The sequence below is a fragment of the Crassostrea angulata genome, chromosome 2, assembly GCF_025612915.1.
Source record: "Crassostrea angulata isolate pt1a10 chromosome 2, ASM2561291v2, whole genome shotgun sequence".
NCBI lineage: Eukaryota > Metazoa > Mollusca > Bivalvia > Ostreida > Ostreidae > Magallana > Magallana angulata.
In genome coordinates this window covers 50,461,533-50,486,747 of record NC_069112.1, presented here as the reverse complement: position 1 = coordinate 50,486,747, position 25,215 = coordinate 50,461,533, and the positions used below count along the sequence as shown (strand labels likewise).

At 33.9% G+C, this 25,215-nt stretch overlaps 1 protein-coding gene and 2 long non-coding RNA genes across 3 annotated transcripts; all 3 read left to right on the top strand.

Annotated features, from left to right (window-relative positions):
- Positions 1-5,968, top strand: LOC128173241 (uncharacterized). The gene is made up of 2 exons (XR_008242453.1): positions 1-3,231; positions 3,643-5,968. It is a non-coding gene; the product is annotated as an uncharacterized LOC128173241 (long non-coding RNA).
- An 11,235-nt stretch (positions 5,969-17,203) lies between these two features.
- On the top strand, positions 17,204-18,058 carry LOC128173242 (uncharacterized). The gene is made up of 2 exons (XR_008242454.1): positions 17,204-17,692; positions 17,981-18,058. It is a non-coding gene; the product is annotated as an uncharacterized LOC128173242 (long non-coding RNA).
- Positions 18,059-18,207: 149 nt separating this feature from the next.
- Positions 18,208-24,451, top strand: LOC128174447 (uncharacterized). The gene is made up of 9 exons (XM_052840003.1): positions 18,208-18,211; positions 18,553-18,612; positions 19,964-20,073; positions 20,952-21,776; positions 21,951-22,040; positions 22,167-22,317; positions 22,415-22,488; positions 22,653-22,854; positions 23,130-24,451. Exons 1-9 carry the CDS (start codon positions 18,208-18,210, stop codon positions 23,258-23,260), a joined length of 1,647 nt encoding a protein of 548 aa, XP_052695963.1. The 3' UTR covers positions 23,261-24,451.
- Positions 24,452-25,215: the final 764 nt, after the last annotated feature.

Genomic DNA, 25,215 nt, shown 5'->3' with positions numbered 1-25,215 from the left:
TTAAAAGTCTTATTTTCTACATGGGGATCAATAACTAATATTCACGTTAAAATTAACAATAGTTCAACAAATAATTTAATGTTTATCCTCCACATCAACCCCCGCAATCAAACCTGGTTCTAAAGATTTTTATATATATACCGGTAGTCTTCTTTCATTCTTACATGTGTACAGTAGCAATTTATAAATCATTTCTTGATTGGTATTTTTCTCTAGATGCACATTAAGAATTTTTTGCTTTTTAAGTTTTAAGATAAACAAAATGTAATATATATTCAGAGCAATTGTAATGTCACCTAAACAAAGCAAGTTCATCATTAGGCTAGGATTACCCACATGAGTCAAACATTACATATGTCAGAATAAGATGAAATACTTTATTATTTCCATTTCTATAATTCAGGGTGTCTCCTATACCATTTGATGAGCAATAACACAAAGAGCAAGCTTTTAAGAATAAATATGGTTTAGAGATGGGGATCTCAAAAGTTATCAAAATATATCATTATTTCCTATTTCAGAGGAGGTGGGTTTGGTTTAAAGACAACACCTGGGGGTCATATACTTTACACCATTTGATGCAACATAATGACTTTAAAAACAAGAATATACCAGTACAGTCTTCACGACAAAATTTTTTCAGCACATGCCCTTCGGGCATGTAAACCCATCATTTTAACCCAGCCCATTCAAATTTTTACATGCCCAACCCGTAATTGTTATATTTACCGGTACATGTACGTCTTGTAATTTAGCAAACATATATACAGTAGGTTTAACTAAACACTTCAATGATTACGATTGACGCTTATTTGACAAGTCGTAACTTTGGTACGATGGAAGAAATGGCAAGTAAACATATTGTACATTGACAGAAAATTTACACATGCCCTCCGGGCATGTAATTTGGCAATTTTTACATGCCCGCCTGCAAATTTACCAGGCCACAGGCATCAGACTCCCGGGTTCAGATAAAAGACTGTTTTGTAAAAATATTGGGGAGGATACCCTCTTCCCCCCCCCCCCAAAATTAACTTCCCTGTTTGATAACACAATGTATAATGTTTACTACCAATCTGTCATGGTAATAAAATCTATGGAATTAAAAAAAAAAAGCTAGTGTATGCATATTTATTTGCATTTTTTTTAAACCAAAGTTGTCTTTTCAAAGTATCTCGCTCTAAACTTTACGACATTGTGTAATTTACTTAAACCGCGTTCCTGGACACCCCGTTTTGGAAAATAAATTCTTTTGATCAAAACTGAAATCGCCTCAATTTTTTCCATTTTATATACAGGTAACTCTCGATGGCTCGAACTTCGAACGCTCGAAGTTCTTGATCGCTTGAAGTGAGTCTAGGGTCCTGATTTTTTCCCTATATAACTAAGCAAATTTACTCTTGATTTCTCAAGTCCTGATCTCTCGAAACCCTTGATCACTCAAAGTCAAACTGCAGTCCCGTTGTTCAAAATCTATAGCTTCTTACTCTTGATACCTCGAAGTCGCCGTGTATCTCCAAGCGTTATACCTAATTAACACCTACTTGGTCATTTAAATGGCTCCAGGCATTAGACGCGGGACCCTTTATTCAGGCGACACTTGTCCTGCAAGGTGATAATTGTTTGATGATTGGCCATATCGATACCTAATCTATAATCAACACCAACCGTTTTACGATAATTTTGAGACGCAATGAAAATGTGAAATTAATTGAGACGAAACGATAATAATGAGTCATGGTCAAATTTTAGATTTATCAAACTGTAAAAAGTGTAAAAAGTCATTAGAATGATTATTGCTGAACAACTTCTTACAGGACCCGTACGATGGAAACAATGAGTGATACTCAGTTATCACATTTATGACATGTCGATCATCTCACAGTACAGTAGTACTGAGCAATCTGGTATTAATATGATGCATAAAATAAATATTTAATATGAATCTATTCAATAGTTGTTTGTATTTAGTTTTAAAAACATCCCGTTCTGTATATATTAGTGAAAAGAAAACGTTCATTCAGCACGTGCGTAAGGTTAGCACTAAATAAATGGCTTAATCATAACATCCGGTAAGACTAACTTTAAAAACTGTCAATCAACCCGTAAAATTCCGAACTCTTGAAAACTCGAACTCTTGAAACCTTGAACTTTTTCCTCGGTCCCATGGACTTCAAGCTATTGAGAGTTACCTGTATTAACTTTTTTGTATTAACCAAAGATGTCCCACCCAAGGTATGAATATCTACCCGCGATGCATAATGAACCCATCCTACACTTTTCCCCCCTACCCGGTACCAAACATTCTAACAAATGCTCATGAGCAGCTCATGAGAAGCACATGAGAATCTAGTAAGAAATGTATGCAAATTAGGTAGGATTTCATTTTGCTCATGTGCAGATTGTTAGTCTTTGTTAGGGAGGAAAATACTAACCAAAATGCACATGTGCAAAAATTTGCTCACCTGATTGCTCATGAGCAAAATTCTATTCGAATTGCTCACGTAAGCAACAGGCTATACAGATACATTGACGGTAGATTTTTTTTCTAAGTTCAACTTTCTCACGTGAGCAAGAGGTTAGGAAATTGGACTTCGTCAGTATAGGCAGTATCAAAGTTAAATCTAAATGATAAAAAAATTACGTCCTTTTTCCTCACGTAAGCAATTGCAAAATTCTGTTAATTAACAAGTACATTTTGACACCCCCACCCCAATTTTTTTTTCGTGAACACCAAACTGTCGGGTTTTTTTTTTTGGGTAACGTTATATTCCTTTTTTCCTAAATTCAATTATCACTCAACTTACTATTTAGATATGAGAATCTGACAAAACCGCTTGATATTGTGATTTTTCGTAAGCTGTTTGTTTCTACTTTTACTTTTGTTTTAATGTAAAGTTACCCGCTAGTCTGGTCTCACTCCCGCCCAAAACGATGTGGCGGGGGAACCAGTCTATGCTACGCGCGCGCTCATTGGTCGATTAAATGCCAGCCGCCAATTTTCATATTCGATTCCGCCATGTTGTCTAATATCACAGATGACGGTGAAATGAATTAAAAAGGGAATTATCTGAATCTGTACGGTACTACCGGTTGATAAGGTTAAAAACTACGTGGGGTATTCATCAATGGAGTGTTTTAGTGTGAAAAATCCACGGCTGAACAGAGGAAGAATCTGAATGAATGAATCGAGTGTCGACACCCCCTGCATCTTCTGTATGAGCACTTCAAGTAAGTTGAGCATTAACTTGTTAAAATATATTCTTTGAATCACTTGAATGGCAGTTAAACGTGTTTGTAATTAGAATGTTGTCTTAGCATCTACCTTTAAAACAGGGTTGAACAATTTACAACTGACCATCGGGCAAATACTGATGTATTGAATGTAAAACACACGTTATTTATTTTTTCTTTGACATTTTACTTGACAATAATTTTTGAACAAATAATTCTAACTATATATACATATTTTTTATCATTAACACTGATTAATGTTTTTATGACACAAAGAAAAGAGTTCATGTTCTTCTTGTGTAGAATATAATATTAATAGTTGCAGTATTATATAATATTAAAAACTGCTTGAAATATGAAAACTTTTAACAATTTTACTGATATCAAATTTATTTATCTTCCCAATAGGCCTGCCCTGAGTTGTACAGACCTGAAGAAAACCATGAAAAGCTCACTGATTTTATGAATGATGCAACAAAAAAAGTGAAGACGTTATTTAAGTAATGGAGAAGTATACATGCTGAAGTCTGGTTATGTCAATTTGGATATTATTGTGATGTTCTGGTAGTCAGCTGTTTGTGTGGTTGTTTATGTGTGAAATCAGAGAGCATGTGAGACACGAGACTGCACTGTCAAAAAAAGGACATTTGGAATGTTGGAGACGAATGCCTCGATCGATTGTAATGCAGCCAGTGCTCATGCAGCACTTATGAACTACTTTGTATCGTTAAATTGAACTTTGCCTACTGTGAACTGTGATTTTTTTTCCAAGTCCGTCTGTGCGATTTGTGTGATCAAACTGCAATACAAGTTTCAACATGCCAGCATTTATTATTGGTAAACTTTCTAAAGATTTATGTAAATGTAATGTTAAACAATGTATGAAATTGTATTTTTAATATGACTGATGTAAATATATATTGATGATTTTAATTTCAATTTTTGTCCATTGTCTTTGAAGTGAGCAACTGTTGCACATGAGCCTCATGAGTCTCATAAGCCTCATGAGCCTCATGTGAGCAAAACTCTTGGTAAGCAGATCTATTCCTCATGTGAGCAAAAAAAAGCTCGTGTGCAGAATTTTTCTCACGTGAGCATTTTACCTAATTTGCATGTTAAATTGCACATAAGACTATCATGAGCAACTCACGTGAGAAAATCTTGTTAGTCCTCACATGAGCTGCTCATGAGCAAATTGTGAGAATGTTTTGGTATGGGTAGCATTCTCGCGCCTTTGGCGCTCAAATCGAACCTACGACTCAAATTTTCCCCTTTAAATATGAAAAGGGTAGTAAAATAAAATAGCTAGATAAATCCCTGGTTCCTTAAAAATATATTTACTGTTTACGTAATCATTTGATATTATTTCATTCCAAGCATATATTTTGATGCAAATTACCCCTGACTTTGATCCGCCAAAGCGTGTCCACCACCTTACTCTCATTTTTGCTATTTTGGGCTTGTTTATCAAAAATGAAAGTAGGTTTTTTATTAATTTCACAATAATTACTAACAAGTGAAAATCAAAATATGCCTTACGGACATCATCTAACATGTGTTGAAATACCAAAGGTGTAAGCAAGTACTCTGGTGCAAGCATTTTGTAGTTTATTTGCAAAATGCCTTAATTTATAAGTATAGATAAGGGGTGTTATACCACAGATCTAAAGGTAGGGATAATTAATACATAACTTTCACTGCTTTAAACATTCAATACCACCTCTAGGGTTGCAAATAACATTTTCAAACCCAGGAGCCATGCGGGCTCCCATCTTTTTTTTTAATTTATACAAGCCCACAATAATTTTTAGGGGCCCACTGATATTCACAACGAAGTTAGTTTAAAATATCAAATAAAAATTGTTAAGTGCCATTATTAATTTGAATGAGATCCAATTTATTAAAATTAATTCTTTTTATGTAATTTCATTGATGAAATGTTATGTTATTGTGTTAGCCAAATGACAAATAAAATCGGTCTCTGTATTTCTGTATATTTTGGAGGTATCTGTCCAACCCTTTGACCCATTTACAACTGTTTTATTGCCTGATGCCCTTTTACATAACTGATTAAAAAGTTATTTGCGGTGACGGAAATGGCCGAGTAGTTACGACTGGCAATATCATGATATTTCACATAAAAGATTAACCGAGTCCGATGCATGATTAATTAAGGTGTCTGCATTTATATTCACAATTGATGAAAATGTTATATGGGATAATGTAATAACAACAGCCAGCAAGAGTTTTCAAGTAAAAGGGATGTTCAACATGCAGTGCACGTGTGTAACCCTGATTTAAAAATAGATCAGCATCCCACCATAATTGAACGGTGGAAAAGGGGGAGGGGGTCATCGTTCTAACATGGCACGTCTTTTAACCCCAAGGAACCCCAAGGAAACCCCAAGGATACCCCAAGGATACCCCAAGGATACCCCAATGACAGAAATGAATAACTATTGATACCCAAGGGGGTCTCATTAGAGTGAAAGGGTTACCCCTTATCCTTGGTACCCCAATTATACCCCAAGGAACCCCAAAGATAACCTAATAATACAGATTTATAACTCCTGATACACCATAGAACTCCAAGGAACCTCAAGGATACCCTAATAATACAAATTTTAAACTCTTGGTACCCCTGGGGACTCACTGGTATTCCAGACACACCTCTAAGAACCCCAGGGAACCCCAGGGATATCCCAAGGAACTCCAAGAATACCCTAATAATACAGAATCATAAATCTTGATACTCCATAGAACCCCAAGGATACCCTAATAATACAAATTTAAAACTCTTATTAACCCTGGGGACTCATTTGTATTCAAGATACACTTCTAAGAATCCCAGGGAACCCCAGGGATATCCCAAGGAACTCCAAGAATACCCTAATAATACAGAATCATAAATCTTGATACTCCATAGAACCCCAAGGATACCGTAATACGTTGTAATACAAATTTAAAACTCTTGATAACCCTGGGGACTCATTGGTTTTCCAGATACACTTCTAAGAATCCCAGGGAACCCCAGGGATATCCCAAGGAACTCCAAGAATACCCTAATAATACAGATTCATAACTCTTGATACACCACAGAACCCCAAGGATACCTCAAGGAACTTAAAGGATAACTTAATAATACAAATTTAAATTCTTGATACCCGTAGGGACTCATTGGTATCTCAGACAAAACCCACGGATACCCCAAGGAACTCTAGGCCAGCATTTTTTTATTTTTAGGTTTACAAACCCGCCGCTCGGTTTTCTGAGTTTTTAGAAAAAAAATAAAATTACAAAAAAGATCTTTTTTTTCTCCCCGACAGCAAATTTTTTCTAGTAGGAAAAGTGTATCGTCATTGTTATCACAGAGGCATAAAATCTGCTCTTTTTGTGTCATGATAGCCTAAAAATTTCTTACGCATCTTTTTCTCGTGCTACATTCTTCAGAGAAGCTTCTACAAACACTCTGCTGTAAGTTTCATACTTTGAAGTTTTACCGACAGTGTTGACCAGTGGCTAGACGAGATAGTCACACCTCACTGAACATGGCTTCGATAGTTACCTGTGCAGCTGTTTTCAAGTACATCAATGTAAAATGATTCCCTTTCTTTTTGTGTTGAATTGGCATATGTATTCATTGGCTTTTTAAAAATTTATTTTACAGAGAGAGAGAGAGAGAGAGAGAGAGAGAGAGATGTATTAGAGATATTCTGCAGTAACTATTCTCATGAACACATTTTAAAGTGACCTGCCTAAAAAAATCATATTATTGTTTGTGCATTTTCCGTTATTTTCAATTAAAATTTACCATTACATAATTAATTGCATAGTTGTACTTTGTACATGGAAATTCAACAGGATAAAATACATGCACACATATAGTTGCAGTGATTTTATAGAGTCTGTTCACATTCACAATGTTATGTTTGAGTTTTCTCACATATAAACACCCAAACCAATTTCTGTAAAAAAAATGTGAGAGATCAATGAAGTTGAATATTTTTTAACTGCAGAAAACATGAAAGTAATAAATATTTTGTATATTAATACTTAAATACTAGTATAATACAGGAGAAAACATTATTACTTTATGTACCGTATTTTTCGGGGCATATGGTGATGTGGGGCATAGGCCGAATTGCTAATTTTTAGACAAAATTCAAGAAAAATCCTTAGACTAGCCTAATTGGGGGATAAGCCGATTTTCAATCGATGATTACTATAGTGAAAGTATGACCGCTGATTAAGAAAGTCACTGTATTAAGTATATACTTTCAGAATATCGATGTAGAAAGTCAAAAGAGTAATTAAAGTTATTAAATTTGCTTAACATATATATTTCAAGCAATTTTTAAAAATTAATCTGTGTTTTGTGGCTGTTTGGTCTCTTCCGTATTCGTCGGTGTATCGTTGTGTATCGTAATTTTACATAGTGTAAATTTAATTGCAACACCAACCTCCGTGGTTCTGTCTGGTAGAACTAAGTATAATATTTTACCAAACCTTTTATATTTTATTAATACCTTATTGCTAAATCTCATTTAATCAAGTTATACTTTGAAAGCTACTTGTAAATACGGGGTATGGCGTCCATTAGCTCAACACGTGGTTTCATATCCAAATAGAGTTATCCCCCGTAATCGCTATGAATGAGAAAACGAAATACCAAACATAAAATATTTAATTTGTGTTCTTTCCATTAATTAATTAAATAGTGACTTGCCGTTATGCAGAGAAGTTGTAATGTTAAAAACACAGTTAATGCAATGAAGTGTAACGGTGTACACTACGTGCCCCCAGGCTGTGTTTTAGTCACGGGTTTCACACCTTTGTATATACACACGACACCAGAATACCGTTATTTCATCCAACAGAAAATTAATTGTAAAAACACATAGCATTTGATTTTTTCTACACCCAAGACCAGTGATTCCTACGAACGCAGAAATGAAGAATTCACCAAAATTCCGTCATATTACATTCTACCCGGTTTCGTTTTCTTTTTTACTACGCAATAATAGTTTCCAGGGTTCATACACGAACGTGGGAAAAAATTCTTTTGATTGGGATTGTAAAGAAATACCTTGTACAGTACTGTACATTTTATTACTCACGATGTCATTACAAAATTTATCAATGGGACAACTATCGAACAATAGTTCAAACGGATGAAAAAAAACCAACCCTCATAATAAATTGCTACAACAGTACAACGGATAAAAACAGTAGATTTTATATTTTACTGTTAAATTTTTTTAACTTCGAGTCTAAGAATAGCCGATCCCAGGGGATAGGCCGGGGCTCGCTCCTCGGAGGAAAAAAATACCGGCCTATGCCCCGAAAAATACGGTACATAAAATTTAGGTTGTTTTTTTTAAATGAAATGTTGACATGTCCGACAATAGTTTGACTGGTAACTTTGAATCTTGGGCTAGTAACTTTGTGGCCAAATTTTGTAATTGCACACCCCTGACATTGCTATATGTACATGTAATATCAAAGCTGTATGTCTAATATTCTATTGTACTATTTCAGAGATATGTTACACAGATGACATACTTTTCACATGCTACACTTGATGCAGTTACACACCACTATCATGAAGTTGTCATTCATTATATTTATATTAGAATATTAAAAGATGATGTCATAAAAGTTTTTTTTTCTCCTATAGAACTTTACAATTTTGTGATTCGTAAACCTAAAAGTAAAAAAATTGTAGGTTAAAAAAATGCTGGCCCTAGGGATACTCTTATACATGTATTGGTTATATAAATTTTATAACTCTTGATATCCTATGGAACTCCAAGGATACACTATATTTCTTGATACTTTTTGGGTCTCTTTGTTATCCTAGACAAATCACAAGGTATCCCAGGGAACCCCATGGGTACCCCAAGAAACCTAAAGGATACCCTAATAGTACTCTAATAGTAATAATACGGATACCCCATTGTTATCCCTGACACACCCTATGGACACCTCAAGGAACTCTAAGGATACCCAGTAATATAACTTTTGATACCAGTAATATAACTTTTGATACCCAAATGAACCCCAAGGATACCCTAATACATGTAACACAATTTTATATCTCTGGATACACCCTCGGGGCTTTTTGATATCCCAGACACCAATAGGTATTCCACGGAACCCCATGGATACCCCAAGGAACTTAAAGGATACCCTTATAATACAGATTCATAAAACTTGATACCCATAGAACCCAATGGAACCCCAAGGATATAGCCTAATAATTCAAATTAAAAATTCTTGATACTCATTGGTATCCCAGACACGCCTCTAAAAACCTCTATAAACCCTAGGGAACCCCACAGAAATCCCAAGGAACTCCAAAAGATACCCTAATCATACAGATTTATAACTCTTGATACACCATACAACCCCAAGGATACCCTAATATGTAATACTTTAAAACACATTTGGTCTAGCCGAAAAAAATTTGTCTATAAATTTGTTTCGGACTTGTGATTTTGCATCACATTCTAAAATATAATGAAATTCATCGGCTATATGTTTTTTGTAACAGAGAGGACAAAATCTTTCATTTAATGGGATACCTTCCCATCTTTCCACTTCAACTGGTAGATGGTGATTTGAAGTACGAACTATATATGATATGAGTTAAATTTGGCCCCCATTATTCGCAATTTTTTAAAGTGTTTCAGGTACAATAAAATGTTATGTTATATTTTAGAAGAGTTGATGTAAAATTTATTTTTCACCTATTTATTTGATTTTTTTGCACTCACTGGCAGAAAATGATGTCAGAAGTGACGCTATTTCTATATTTCAGTCAAAAATTTACATTTTTCTTATCTTTTTATGAATGGGAAATATAGAGGGCATGCTTGAACAGGGAAAATTTTTTTGTCACTTATTAGCCTTGGCTAGATACATCTCTGATTAAAATATTTTGTTTGTTCAAGCATGCTCTCTGTTTTTTCTGAAAGAAAAACTGCTTGAAAACAAGCTGTTTTATGCTAAAAATGCAAAAATGGCAGGAAAAGGTTGTCTTTACGATGTCTTATTTCTAAATTCTGGGCAGTTGAATCAAAATGAACATTATGTAAAAACATCACATATATATCTGTACAAAGAAAAATGATGATGTTCATTTTAGGGGGCCATTTTAGGCCCATATCATATATATAGTCCTTTTACAAGAATTTTTCTGAATTTCAGGGGTAAAATATTGAAATAGTTCCATCAGTCTGAAAATGTAGTCCTAAATGTACATGTCGTTGAGCATTTAATTCTTTTATATCATAACCACTATAGCCAAATTGTATGATGTACGTGTTAATTCCTCTGCATTTCTTATAAAATTAACATTTATAGTTTTTTTTCATTATCAAAATCAACAGCCCAAAACTTGAACCATATAATGTTTATTTTTTCAAGGTTCTTAATAAGGGACATAGAAGGGGTAGTAATGTCATAGTTTTCCTTCTCCTCAAAAGAATGAATATTGAGTAATTTTACATGAAATAAAAATTAGCTTGTACGATCAATCATAGAACAAACCCTTTTTAATTATCAAAATTTACTTCTATTACAAGTATCTAATTAATTTTTTTAACTTTATTTTAAACATAATCTCAAAAAACTGCCTGTTATTTTTTTTTTATTAAAAATTTGCTTAAGGTCAATAATTGAACAGACTATAATTTACCTGTAATTAATTTCCTTTGTTCTTTGAAACCCTTACCTGAGCACCATTCCCACTTAGCTAAAATCAGTCACCCATAAAAATTTCAGAATTATAGCAAAGTGGGAAGACACCCAAAATTCACAAGGGTTGTCTACCAATAAACAAGGAGATGTAGGTGTAGGTAAATATATTGCAACAGTGATGGTGAAGCCATTGTGTATACATGTAAAGGGTTATGTTGGCCCTTTAATCCCTGTCCAAGAGCTACCACCAATATACAACGGATGTCTACCTGCAATTAACAGGTATTTTGGTGCCTCTCAGGTGAACATTCTGCACGCCTAATTGGTCAATCCATTGTGTTGTACCCATGAAGGGGAGATAGCCCCACTCCACACTTCCATGATCACTTCTTGTCTTTTCTCAAAAGTACTCCAATCAGGGTAACACCCCCTATGTCAATAGTAAAACAAGTTTGGGTCTTTGTAACTGAACAATATCTTTCCCCACTTCATTTGAAAATTTCACCGAAGAAACATTGTCATATTAAGTGTTCATATGAATGGTTCACCGGAAGAATTGCAGACTTCCTTGTGGTGACATAAAATTTAGTGCCCTATTTTCATGAATTTGATATAATTTGTTACTGATTCAATATTGGCTGATCATCAGTTGGTAAGAGACAACAAATTCTGCCGATTAACCGTACTCGATTATGATTTTCAACCATTTGACAACACTAATTGTTAAATTCATCCAAAGTGAACAGATATTTTAAGTCAGGAGAAACATTATTTTTATCATACCAGTATGTATTGGGGTATCACAAGTGTTCCTTGGGTTGCCAAGATGTTTTTATGATATTCCATTGAGTAATTGGGTATTAATTAGTAATATGTTTTACAGTACAACCATTTGGGTGGTTATTAAATTCTATCAATTGGGTACCTTGCAATTGGGGTTCCTACAGGTATCCTTGGGGTACCAATAGTTGACCTTTGGACTCCAATGAGTATCCTGGGGTATCAATAGTTATCAATTTTTATAATTGGGGTATCCTTGGGGTATCAGGAGTGACCCTTTGATTTTTAATGAGACCGGCCTTGGTCATCAAATTTACTTTCCATCATTGAGGTATCTATGGGGTTCTCAAGGGTACCCTTGGGGTTCTCATTGGTATACTTGGGATTCATTTGGGTTCTTTGGGGGTACTTATCACTTTAAATACATATGTATAACAGTAATATATTTACAAATTAATGTATCTGATATTTATTTTTTTGTAATTGTTTTAATGAAAAACCAACAAAATGACAATAATCCCACCCTTTGCAGTAAATGGAAATACCGGTAGCCAAGCAATGCTCTTCTGTTGATAAAACTTTGAATATCTTTCTAATTAGAGTCTTCACAGATGCAGTTAGTTGTTTCAAATTTTCCTCACTTTCTGCTATGGTACAATGGAACTCCATATCAGAAAATTGATCCCATAGGACTTTATATATGATTTTCTTTGACAGGCTTGTTAAATTTAATAAACTCCCAAAACATTACCATAATTACCATACTACGGCACGTCATTTAACCCCAAGGAACCCCAAAGAAACCCCAAGGAACCCCAATTATAGAATTTAATAACTATTAATACCCTAGGGGGTCTCATTAGAGTGCAAGGGTCACCCCTCGTTACCCCAAGGATACCCCAAGGAACCCCCAAGATGCCGAAATAATACAGATTTATAACTTTTGATACACCATAGAACCCAAAGGAACCTCAAGGATACCCTAAAAATAAAAAAATTCAAACTCTTGGTACCCCTGGGGACTCATTAGTATCCAAGACCCACCTCTAAGAACCCCAGGGAATCCCATGGATATCCAAGGAACTCCAAGGATACCCTAATAATACAGATTTATAACTTCTGATACACCATAGAACCCAAAGGATACTTGGGGTATCCTTGGGATACTTGGAGGTGACCCTTGGATTCCAGTGAGATCCCTTCAGTATTAATAGTTATTAATTTCTATCATTGGGGGTACCTTGGGGTGAGCCTTGGATTTGAATGAGACCCCTGGATTTTCAGTGGTTAATAATTTCTATCATTGGGGTTCGTAGGGGTATCCTAGGGTTTCCTTGGGGTGTCCTTGGGGTACTAAGAGGTGACCCAATGAGACCCCTTGGGTATTAATAGTTATTAATTTCTATCATTGGGGTTCCTTGGGGTTTCCTTGGGGTTCCTTGGGGTTAAAAGACGCACCCTACTACGTAAAAATACTACGTAAAAATATGTAAGAAAGAACATTTAATATTACAAACAATTTTAAAATTGCGGAAACACTACAATCATATCAGTAATTTTAAATTTAATTTAAATTAAATTCCCTATAGGGTCACTTCATCAATTTACTTGACTAATAAATTTAAACAACTTCTAAAAATAGTTCACTTCTTTTTTTAATAATGATATTAATTATTTCCTTTTAAATACATATTGTCTATAACGGTATAATATGTAAGTAATAATTGGTGCTGGATTATCATTATTACAAGAGAGTTAAAACAAATATATACATGTTTATATATATACAGCTCGAATGTTCACTGGAGAAACTAAATCGCCAAAGCGGGGTGTGACCCGATTTTCGTTCAGTTGGGCGATTTCCTTAATCTTGAAAAGGGGTCATAACGCGCGTGTCTTACTTAAGAACCAGTGTGCACAGCAAAAAGAACTAGCTTAACCTATAGATTCATCAAACAAACTTTTTGTCTACGTCCCATAATGCTCTCTAATGGTGCTATGTAAAAAATGGCGACATATTTTAACTCATAATTACAGTGTCTTGAGATTTAAAGACATGTTCTGATTTGCTGTTTTAAAAAAAATGAATGATATAAGTCAGGTGGTTTAATGGTATTTCATAAAATATGACAGCAAAATGGCTGCAAATTCATAAATTTAATGATTTAATTGATAAAAACTGTTTTAAGGTATTCAATGTATAATGAAGGGATATTGAACAATTTTGAATCATTTTAAACTAGTTAAATATGTATTGCTAGATAACTATGAAAGTGAAATGAACCAAATTCACATGACAGAAAACCTATAAGGAGCTGGTCATTTTGCATTTTAAATTTTTTAAAAAGAGTTATCTCCCCTTGATGAAAAAAACAAAATTTTAATTTCCTCAAAATATCTGCGGTAAATGATTCATTTTATTTCATATTTAAATAAAGAGGAAGTTTATGCATGTATTAACCAAAAGAGTTTTATGAATTTTAGTTTACTTTTTACAATATCTTAATAAAACATACATTGCCCATAGACTTCAATGCAAAATTCAAGGTGTAATTAGTTGGGCCATAATCAAAATTTTGAAAATTCCTTTGGTGGAGTATATTTATTTGATAATTAACACCTTCAAAATGATATCATGATTAAGAACATTGGGCCATTCATTTATAAGGTACAAAATGTGGTCGTTAATTTTTTTAATTACATCGAATACCTTAAAGTATTTATTCTTATCTCAGTAATTAACTTAAGTCTATTAATTGTCATCAGGATAGGAAATATCTAAGCCAATTTACTCTAGTGGTGGTCATTCTACACATTTAAGGGGATACCCATACCAAAAAAAAGTACATATAGGCATACTTTATCTGTGCCTAAAGAGTACTTCATATGTACCTATTAAAATAGGTACAAAATAGGCATACCTCAAAAGTATCAAAAATGAACTTAATATTTTTTCAATGTACCTACTATGTGGCTATACTGGACTTATCTTTTTCATGGTGTACCTATAAAATGCCTATGCTGGACTTAAACTTTTTGCAGTGTACCTATAAGATACCTATGCTGGACTTTGTCTTTTTGCAGTGTGCCTGAAATGTGCCTATTATTAACTTAGATATTTTTATAGGTACCTAACATGTGCCTAATTGGAACTTAGAAATTTTTAACTGTTTTAAGTATTTTTCCTGTTGGACTTAGAAAATTTTCAGTGAGCCTAAAATGTATCTAATTTAGACTTAGTAATTTTAAACTAAAGCTGGTGTACCTAAAGTGTGCCTTTTTGGAGATAGTCTTATTTTTTTTAATTTTTTTTAATGATTTTTTAAAGAATTTGCCGAATAACATTTCCAATCTCATTTATCTACATTTCATTGTAGGTTCTAGTGAGATTTTATGCATGTATTTATTTTTTCATTTAACTTTTTTAAGTATTTCGTTCCATACACTTTCATTTGAATACTACTCCTGCACATAACAATTTTGACTTGTAGTACATGTAGTAAAAATAAAACAAAATGCAATATACAGTCATCATGTAATATGCCACCTTTGCACACAAATCTATCATACATATTACTTGCTTTATAAATTTGAAAGACAGTCAAATCAGACATATTAATGCCAAAAATGAAAATGATAGATTCAGTGCTCTCAGAGGCAATAATAACATTTTATTTATTACAATTACTATTACACAGCTGGTTTCTTTTAAGAGTACATATTTAATATTTTTAAGAATTTCAGGAACTCAGTAACAGTTCTCACAATAGTAATGGAACTGTTAAGGTGATTTACAGTTCCTAAAGAAGTCCATGAAGGTTTTCATGTTCCGCTGGCACAGATTTGGTGTGAGGCAATGCAGGTCTATCAGGACCAGTAGATCAGCTATGGCTTCCCCAGTCAAAGAGTGTTGCATTGCATACGAAATCAGCAGAATCATGCTTGTGGCCAGGGTTATAGTAGCTCCACTGTATAGAGGCTGATCAGCTTCCAACGTATTTCCTGAAATGAGATGATTTTTTTATTTTAATATACACTTTTCAGAATATTTTAAGAAATGAACAACTTAAAATGTCACAAGGATATGAACTTGGTTGGTCAGGTGATCAAATCATTGAAGCCTGAAGGGCTTCCCAGAAGATTTAATCACGCACAAACCAAGTTCATATCCAGGTGATTACTTATAGTTACATTTGAAAAAGACAATTCAGAATTTTTAAAATTACCAAGATTTTATGTTCTGATCACAATAATCCTACCCACAAGTAATGAGCACATGCTATGATCATTGTTACATCATAAAACAGAACACACAGAATAGCTCATGCTTATTGCTTGTCGCTTTAATTATTGTAAACATAAAATCTAGGTAATTTTAACAGTTCTTTCCAATTTGACTTTCTCAAACATAAATATAAGTAATAAACAGCAATGCTCAAAAAGTTCACCGGGAAATGAAGTTGGTTGGTAAGTGATCAAATCTACTGAGAAGCCCTTTTGGGCTTCACTAGATTTGACCATGTGACCAGATAACTTCATATCCTGGTAAACTTCTTAAATTGCTGTTTAATTCTTAATTAAATATGACAAATAAAATGAGACATTGAAACTTTTCTAATGGACATCAAACTTGCAAATTAAATAATGCCTCCATGAAAAAATCAATAACTTACTGGATTTTTTTTTTTTAATTGTTTTATACCTGCATTGGAAGGGACACTGGGCTGATCACTATCACAACAGTCTTCATCTTGCTCAAAGTCCTCATCTTCAATCCTCTAATGGCCTTGCTTGCAAATTCTCCTTGCTCTTCTTCAACATCAGAAATGTTAGGTACACCCTGTAAATATACAATATTTATTCTAAAAAATGGAAAATAAGATTTTTTATCAAAACCAACATTACACTTATGCATATTCACAAAATATTGAGATTATTATGCAACATTAAATTTACGGCATGGTTATATTTAGAAACACAAATTTGCTTTTTTGTATTCATGTGTAGAAGGGACTTTTTGTGATAAAATATAGGGCTGACTGCACCCACGCCCCTGGATCTCATATTCAACATTTAGGTTTACATCTCAATTTTCAAAAGAGAATGCCACACCTGTTGCGATCCGTATCATTAATACTTTAATAATTATACAATTATGGTCATGTTTAAATAGAAATAATCAAATAGTTACATTAAATAAAACAAACCAGGTTGTCGGGAAATGCTTGCTGGTGAAACGAATCTATGAATTTCACTGCAGCATCGTCGGACATGATCTCTTGGGAAGGAGGCTTCATTGCGTTCATCATATGTATTTTCTTCTTTCGTCATTCGCCAAAGCGAAACTTTCGGAACTGGGACAGATTTATCAGCGAGATAAACTTTATATCGACTGCGTATTTGGGGATTCATGTTTCTATATTCAATAATGGCGCCTTCTTCTTCGATTTTACCGGATGTTGTAACCGGAAGAAAAGAGATCGGCATTTTCCGTATTGCCGAAGTTTCATTATAAAGGTTTAACTATCGATCAGCGAAGTGACGAGAGTATGATAAATGTTATTATATATGAAAACCACAAATTATTATCAACTGGTTATCTTATAAGTTCAATTAAACTATATTTCAATAGTCTATTAATTTCCGATGTTGAAGCATTCTCCTCGCTGATTGGTCAAAAGTCTTTGCGGGAAAACGAAGCATTTTCATTGGTCACGTTGACCAGTTTGAAAAATTAAGCAAGACCGTAGGTGAAAGGCCAAAAGGTCGAAGGGAATAAGGAATTATTTACCCATATTTACAAACAAGATGCACGCGCTTGTGGAATGGATAGACGAAGAAAAAGTAAGCACCATCAGTCTGACTCGAATTAAAGAACCGAGGAAAGATTTTACCGGCTACAACGTGGGTGAAACGGTGAAAGCTAGCTGCCATGGCTTTCCAGGAATCCATAGTGCACGGATTTTGATGATCAAAGGTTTGTGTTTTTAAGGCATGCATATCAGATTTTTAGTTAAAAAACGAATTATTTTGTTATAGGCCTTTTATAACTGAATTCTTTGTTGTTTATTTCAAATTGAAGTGCAGATCTAAATGCACGTGCACCCAACCTATAGTAGAAGTACATAGTTATCTTTTTCTCTTACTATTGTAGTCTTGTGTGCCCTCTGCGCCCAAAAATTTAATTTGAACAATTAATAGTATTGTTATTATCATTTTATGAATTTAAATATAAATTAATCTGTTTTCTCTTATCATGATTTAGAATCAACAACAGAGGGAAAGAAAGCATTGGAGAAAATGGCAGAGGAATACATTGCAGAGAAAAATGAAAAACAGAAGGGTAATTATGCATCTTAAAATCACTTATTAAGTGAAATACATGTACCTAGGTTGACTTATTACCATTCCAAATGTCACGAATTTACATTTGGCAAATATGGACGATGCTTCGTTACTTACCATGACACTTCATAATATTTTATACAAAAAATGGGTTCTGTATGTTCTTAAACTATTTGGAGTACTTAGTTTCCCTAATGTCACTTTGTTGTTTCTGGAGAAGGGTCGAGATTTGTTCAAAGTCAAACCTCTGCGGGGGAAAGAGAGAGAACACTAAAGATAGGATTAGTTCTATCGGCTTCGCATCACTGTCCATGAGATTGATAAATCCAATATATTTTTGTAGTCAGATAGTACAAAACCTATTATGTAATAATATACAACTTTTTTCACTATCAATTGACACTACTACAATAAAAAGAACATTATAAATGCTAAGGATCAGCAAGTCCTTTTGTGTAACAATTTGAGAGTGTTTTATATTTTTCTTTCCAGAAAAAAGTGTGGAAGACGTGAATGTCCAAGATCTGAATAACAATGTTGCAGTTCCCATTGGTAAGATACCAGTTTTGATATATCAGTGCTCATGCTCATAATACAAGGATATTGACATGCACTTTTTTTTTAAGGAAATAATTTTTTTTTTCAAAATGAGAGGGTCTTTCAGCTTTTCAAGTTTATCATTAAATAGACTGGTTTAGTCTAGTAAATAATTGATGTGGTTGAGTAATATATCTGTGTTTTAGCCTAACTGTGCAACAAAAACAAAATATTGAAAAAAAAAATTGGGGATAAAAATGAGACATTTGTCAAGTTATTTTGAAAATTTCCCAAGAATTTTTGGGTATGTAAGAAAAATATGCGTTCTTTTAAATAACATGTTTTAGAAAGTAATTACTATGAGATGATTTATACAAAAGACAAGTATTGAAATGGCATGTAAATGACTTCAAAAGTACAATGCATCATTGGAATTCGTAATAGCATTTTTATATTTGTTTTTTAGACAAACCTGTTGCCAAAAGAGGAAGAAAGAGCCAAGTAAAAAAGGATGACCATCAAAAGAAATCAAAGACATCTGACAACAAAGGTTTATACCTGTTACTGTATTACTTACTCTGCATTGTCATGTTAAAGGGACTTGGACACGATTTGAGCTCAAATTTTTCGCACACAATTATTTCAATTTAGAATTGTCAATATGGATATTTTGATAGCTTTGTCAAAAGTTGAAAGTCAAATATCAAGTAACAAGTGAGTTACGGTGGTTAGAATTCTTTGTTTTTAAGCAAAGCTCGAGTCCTGTTATTGTAAACATATTTGTTATAAAAGTACAAGTTTCAATCTAATATTGCTTTTTATTGTTGATAAAATAATTTTAAACACATTAAATCAGTTTACATTGTTTGCCACAAGTTTTGTGAAAGAAATGATAATATCTTTACATTATTTGTAAACAAATATAAGACCCGAGCTTTGTTTACATAGTGGCAATTTATCTTGCTTGTTATTTAATTTCTAACATTCAAATTTTGGTGAATCATTCAAATTACACAAGTAAACCATTTTACGAAATGAAAAATAAAATTTTCATCTAAAATCGTGTTTAAGTACCTTTAAAGGAGCATGGTCACACTTTTGGGCTAAATTTTGTTTTTCTATTTTTTTTGCTTATGATGCTTTAGTACTGCATTCCTAATGATCTAACAAAAATCATGACTATATACCCCTGTAAAGAAGACAAATAATGAATATATTTTTGAATTTAGTAAGCTTCAATCAATATCTCTGCAATTAACATGGATAAGAAGCCAAATATATTTGTTTTGTGGAATAATAAGCTACCAATCTTGACAAAATAGTTAAGTCTTTTCAAGTACCGGTAATGAAATATCTTTCTCCATAGAAAACAAAGCAGAACAACAGAAGAAGAGGGAAGCCAGTGTGAAGAAGAGAGACGAGAACCTCAGAAAAAATGCAGAGTTTCTACAATCTTTGAATGTTTTCAAAGAGCAGGTATGTTTGTTAACTTTAAAGAAACAGATAAATTGTGATTATTAGATAAAAGTTGAATAAAATATGAAAAAACAAGCCAGAATCAATTTATGCAATTGAAAATGATTTCGGCCATCAAAATTAATTCCTTAGTTCTCAGGCTAGCGGCTATTTAATTTTACATTTCGCATTGCTCACTTTAATCATTAGATGAACAGAATAAAATTCTGCTAGTATGCTTACAAATTTTAGATTTAGAAATGCATTTTAGATACTCTAGGCAGTAAATCGCTTATTTAATGTTAATTCATAATCAAAATGTTGCTCTGAAGTGACCCTCTGCAGGACATACTGTTTCCTAATTAAATTTTGTATAGCATATTTCTGAGGTGGGTTGTTAAGGCTTAATTTTTGGGAGTTGAATTTAATCAACTCTCCTAATGCACTTACTCGGGCAAACCGAAAGTGAAACAGCGTTTGGACCTAAGCACAAAACAATACCGCTGACAACACTTAGTTCCTGAAAAACCTATTTATTAATACCATGAAAATAGTAAGATTTTAAATGTTACAAACCGTTTAGATATTTTTTGTAGTCGTATGTATTCATACGTACTATAGTCTTGTTCAACCAGACGCTCGACTGTCTCAGTTAATATCTGACAAAACAGAGAGTCTCTCTTGCTTGTCAGAGATAAATGGAGACAGTCGAGCGTTTGGTTGAACAAAACTAGAGTTCAATCTTGCCTGGATCCATACAATATCCCAGAAATATTTCGATTACTGATACTACTTGCCATGCAAAATCACATATCGCTGATTTTAAAATAAATGATAATTGATAAAATCAACTCCCGTCAGTGCTTCAGTACTTTGATTATTACTTTTCTTTTATGCAGAGTCTTGGAGCTTGTATGTCATCATCTACTCAGGAAGGTCAGTATCATCCACCATCCACCCAGGCATCCACATTTTACCCCCACATCAATCATGGAACTACATTCCATCCCTCAACAAACCAGGGAACCTATCCCCAAGCCGACCAGGGAGGTCCATCATATACCCAAGTCACCCAACAAGGCATGTTTCATCCCCAAGTCACATATGGAGCAATTTATCCCTCTTCATCCCAGGTTGCTCCATACCACCACCCAGCTTCCCAGGGGGCTCCATGCCATCCCCCATCTTCCCAGGAGGCTCCATGCCACCTACCAGCTTCCCAGGGGGCTCCATACCACCAACCAACTAGCCAGGTGTCCCAGTCCTATCCCCATTCTACCGAGGGACCAATGGTTCATCCCCAAGTCACCATGGGATCATCATCCTATTCCTTTCCCATCCAGGGAGCATCAACCCAGCCTACAGACCCTCAGCTTGTTCCATTCCACCCCAGTGTCACCCATGGAGAAAAACACCATCACCCAGACACACAAGGATCAACATTTCATCCCCAGGCAGCTCAGACATTCACTTCCCAACCCCTCCCTCCTAGCCAAGGAGCCGCATTTCAACATGCATCCACTTATGGGTCCACACCAAATCCTCCAGCCACCAAAGGCAACAGCTCCAATCCCAAGACTGCACCCACAAATACCCCAGCTACCCAGAAAGCCAAATCCCACTCCAGTAAAACCCAGGGTGACCCATCACATACCCCCACCCAGCAGGGATCAACTCCCAATACCTCAACTAGTCTTCTCAATGCCACCTTTTGCATTAAAGAGGTATTGAATTGCAGACAGCCTTATAAATAGACCATTTTTTAAAAATGTGTTAGATATACAATCAGAGATATCAAGGGTTAATATTCTAAATGAGAATACGTTTCCCACGAAAACATGAAATTGATGATGTGATTTACTAATGATGTTTTAATTAAAATTCTAACTCCTTTACAGATCCCTGGAATGACAGATGACATTGAAGAAGGAGAGAGAATTTTGAATGATTTTCTTGGGAAGACAACATATACAACAACTAATGATGAGGTATTGATAATTGAAACAAGACACTTGACAACTTAAATTTTATGCATGTCAGTAATTACATAATAAAGGATTGTGTCTACTACATTTTCATACATCTAAATATCCTATATTTCTTTTTTAAAACAGCCAGATACACCTTGTAAAGAAAGTGATGAGCTTCAGAAATGCATGGCTGCACTGAAGAAGAAAGATGAAGAAGTAAAGGAACTCAGGAATCTTTTGAAAGCTACCCAGGAGGAATTAGAAATGCTTAAATCTGAAAGTCTTAATGGAAATGGTATGTATTATCCGAAGTGCTTTGTGCAATTAATCTGAATTTTTATATATTTCCATTTATTTATAACTTGTTTATAATTCATTTTTTATTTTTCAAGGTAACTGGAAAACTCAGTCTGATGGTAGACCACGAGCAGGACTTGTTCCTAAAGAAATTGCAAGCATTCACGGTGTAAGTAATATAACTTTACCGATTAGACCGCTTAAACAGTTTTGTAAATTAAAGTAAATTATGAAAATGTGAGTTTAAATATTAAACGTTTTACTTTAATACAATAGATCGGAATAAAGCTTTTCTTCTAAAGACATGTTTTAATTTTGATTGTATTGATTTAGATGATGGAGCTGATGCCTCACACTGGAGTGTTCGTCTACCCTCGAGATATCAGATCAACCAGCAAAAAGCCAAGTGGGACAGCAATGGCACGGCATCTGATGTCAGTATTTTATACCAATAAGGAATTGATTGACCGGGGAAATGTCATGGGTGTGAATGGAAAAGAAGGACTCAACAAGGAGATTGTGAAGGCCATGATAGGTAATGTGTTCATCTTAAAGTAACATGGTTAGCATATTCTTCCTCTGGGCACCCTTTACAATTCCTCTGACCTTGCAGTGCCTATCTTACAATAATTTTTGTAACATTAAATCTAATTATACCATTTTATGTAACTGTGATAAAGCTCTAGGCATTTTTTAAAGCAAACTGTAATTTGTTTTGAAAACTGATATATTTCTTGTACAAACAATTACTTATTGATAAATTTGTGTCTTTGCTCTTCAGACTAAACCATAGTATCAAAATACTTTTAGACTATGTGGTGATAAAAGGAAAAGACAGCGAGTCGTGTGTGAAGCTAGCCATGAGGTCAAAGATTACTGGACTGGTAGCCTTTGAAAAGAAGAAACTGAACCAAAGCCTGCGGACTGACATTGAGGACTGAGGGAGTGTCACAGTGTGATGTTAAGAAAAACTGTTATTTAATTGACAATTATTTTGTGTATCTGTGATAATACCTAAAGTGAAACAAAAGCCCCATAATTTATGTATGAGGCATGAGGCCACTCAACATTGTATTATGAATTACATATTCAGAATAGTAGCTTATTTCATCTATTAAAAGTATAGATAAATTAATAACTTATTTATGCATACCAGTATATAACATAATAGTAGCTACTATCACCACTGTACATAGGTAACATATATGTGTAATAGTAGCTAGTATCACCTGTGTTAATCTTTTGTGTACATTATTTACTGTTCTTAGTACGAAAGAAATATACATGTACTAGTATACTAAATAGTAGCTTCTCTTTTTATGTGTTAGAGAGATTATTTATAATTGATTTAATATATATATATATATGTTGTTGTAAACATGTTTATGTCAGTAAATTTATCAGAAAGGTTCCTTTTTCAATGCCTTGGTGTACCTATTTTGTGCTTTTTCTGCATGTAAACTAAGTCTATATGTGTACCTAAAATGTACCTAATATGTATCTAAAGTATACCTACTTTTTATAAAAATGTGCCTAACATGTACTTTAAGTATACCTAAATTGTGCTGTCATCTTTAAGTAAAGATATGCCTTAAGCATGCTTTTGACTGTGCCTGAAATGAACCTATTTGGTGCCAAATGTATGCCTATAATTAAATTGTACAGATGTGCCTAAAGTATGCCTATAATAGTACCTCAAGTATGCCTATGATAAGATTGTCTTGTGTACAGACGTGCCTAAAGTATGCCTATAATAGTACCTCAAGTATGCCTATGATAAGATTGTCTTGTGTACAGACGTGCCTAAAGTATGCCTATAATAGTACATCAAGTATGCCTATGATAAGATTGTCTTGTGTACAGACGTGCCTAAAGTATGCCTATAATAGTACATCAATATGTGTGTAATTGCTAGGCACATATTAGTCATGCTTACTTGTTAGACATACCTTCATCATGCTTTTTATGTACTTTTTATATGCCTTTATTTTTTTCTAAAAGAAATAAATTTTTAAAAAGCATGCCTATGTTGTACTTATTTTAGGAATAAGTACAAAATTGGCATGCCTAGAATGTGCAAATTTGGAACCATGCCTAATAAATGGTTCCAAACTTGCATACTTTAGTTATGCTTTTTTTGTACCTAAATTTTTAGACAAAAAGTATGCCTGTAATGTACTTTTTTTTGGTATGGGCGAGTTATTCCCCTTGAATATTTTTTCTAATAAATCACGTTATGACATCTATAGCCAAAAATATCATCCATTATCACAAAATATATTACTAATGGTACAAAATCCACTCAAAATTACACTTAAAGGAGAAATCTGAAAATACCATGTAGTCTTGAAGGTGGCACGGGACAGTTTTTTTTTATACAATTCATTGTAGCCAAGGGATGCATGTCTTCGGAACTCTAGAATTTCCTCAGTTCCCATTCAGCACAAATACAGTAAAACACGATTATAACGAAGTCCCAGGGACGGGCAATATTACTTCATTAAAAGCGTAATTCGTTATCTCCGTCAAGTTTACAACATGAACATACTTGCCAACCTCCAACATGTGAAAATCTGGTCATGACCAGATTTGGAAAGTAAAAAATCTGGTCATAGCGCGTAACAATATTCAAGACATATTTACCATGCATTTCATAGGTATATACAATAGAAATATGTGTTAAAAACTTATGTGTAATGCTTTATTGCAAAGAAGCATTTTAACTAACAGTTGCTGATTTTGAATTTTGCAAAGTGATCCGACACAGAAAATGGTAGGTTGTGTTCAGCTAAAAAAAAGTGCAAAAAGAGTTTCTGCTACATTAACCTTGCTTTTGAACTCTGGAAATGATGGCATGAAAGTTGTAAGTGACTTGGAAGAGTTATGTGTATTAAAA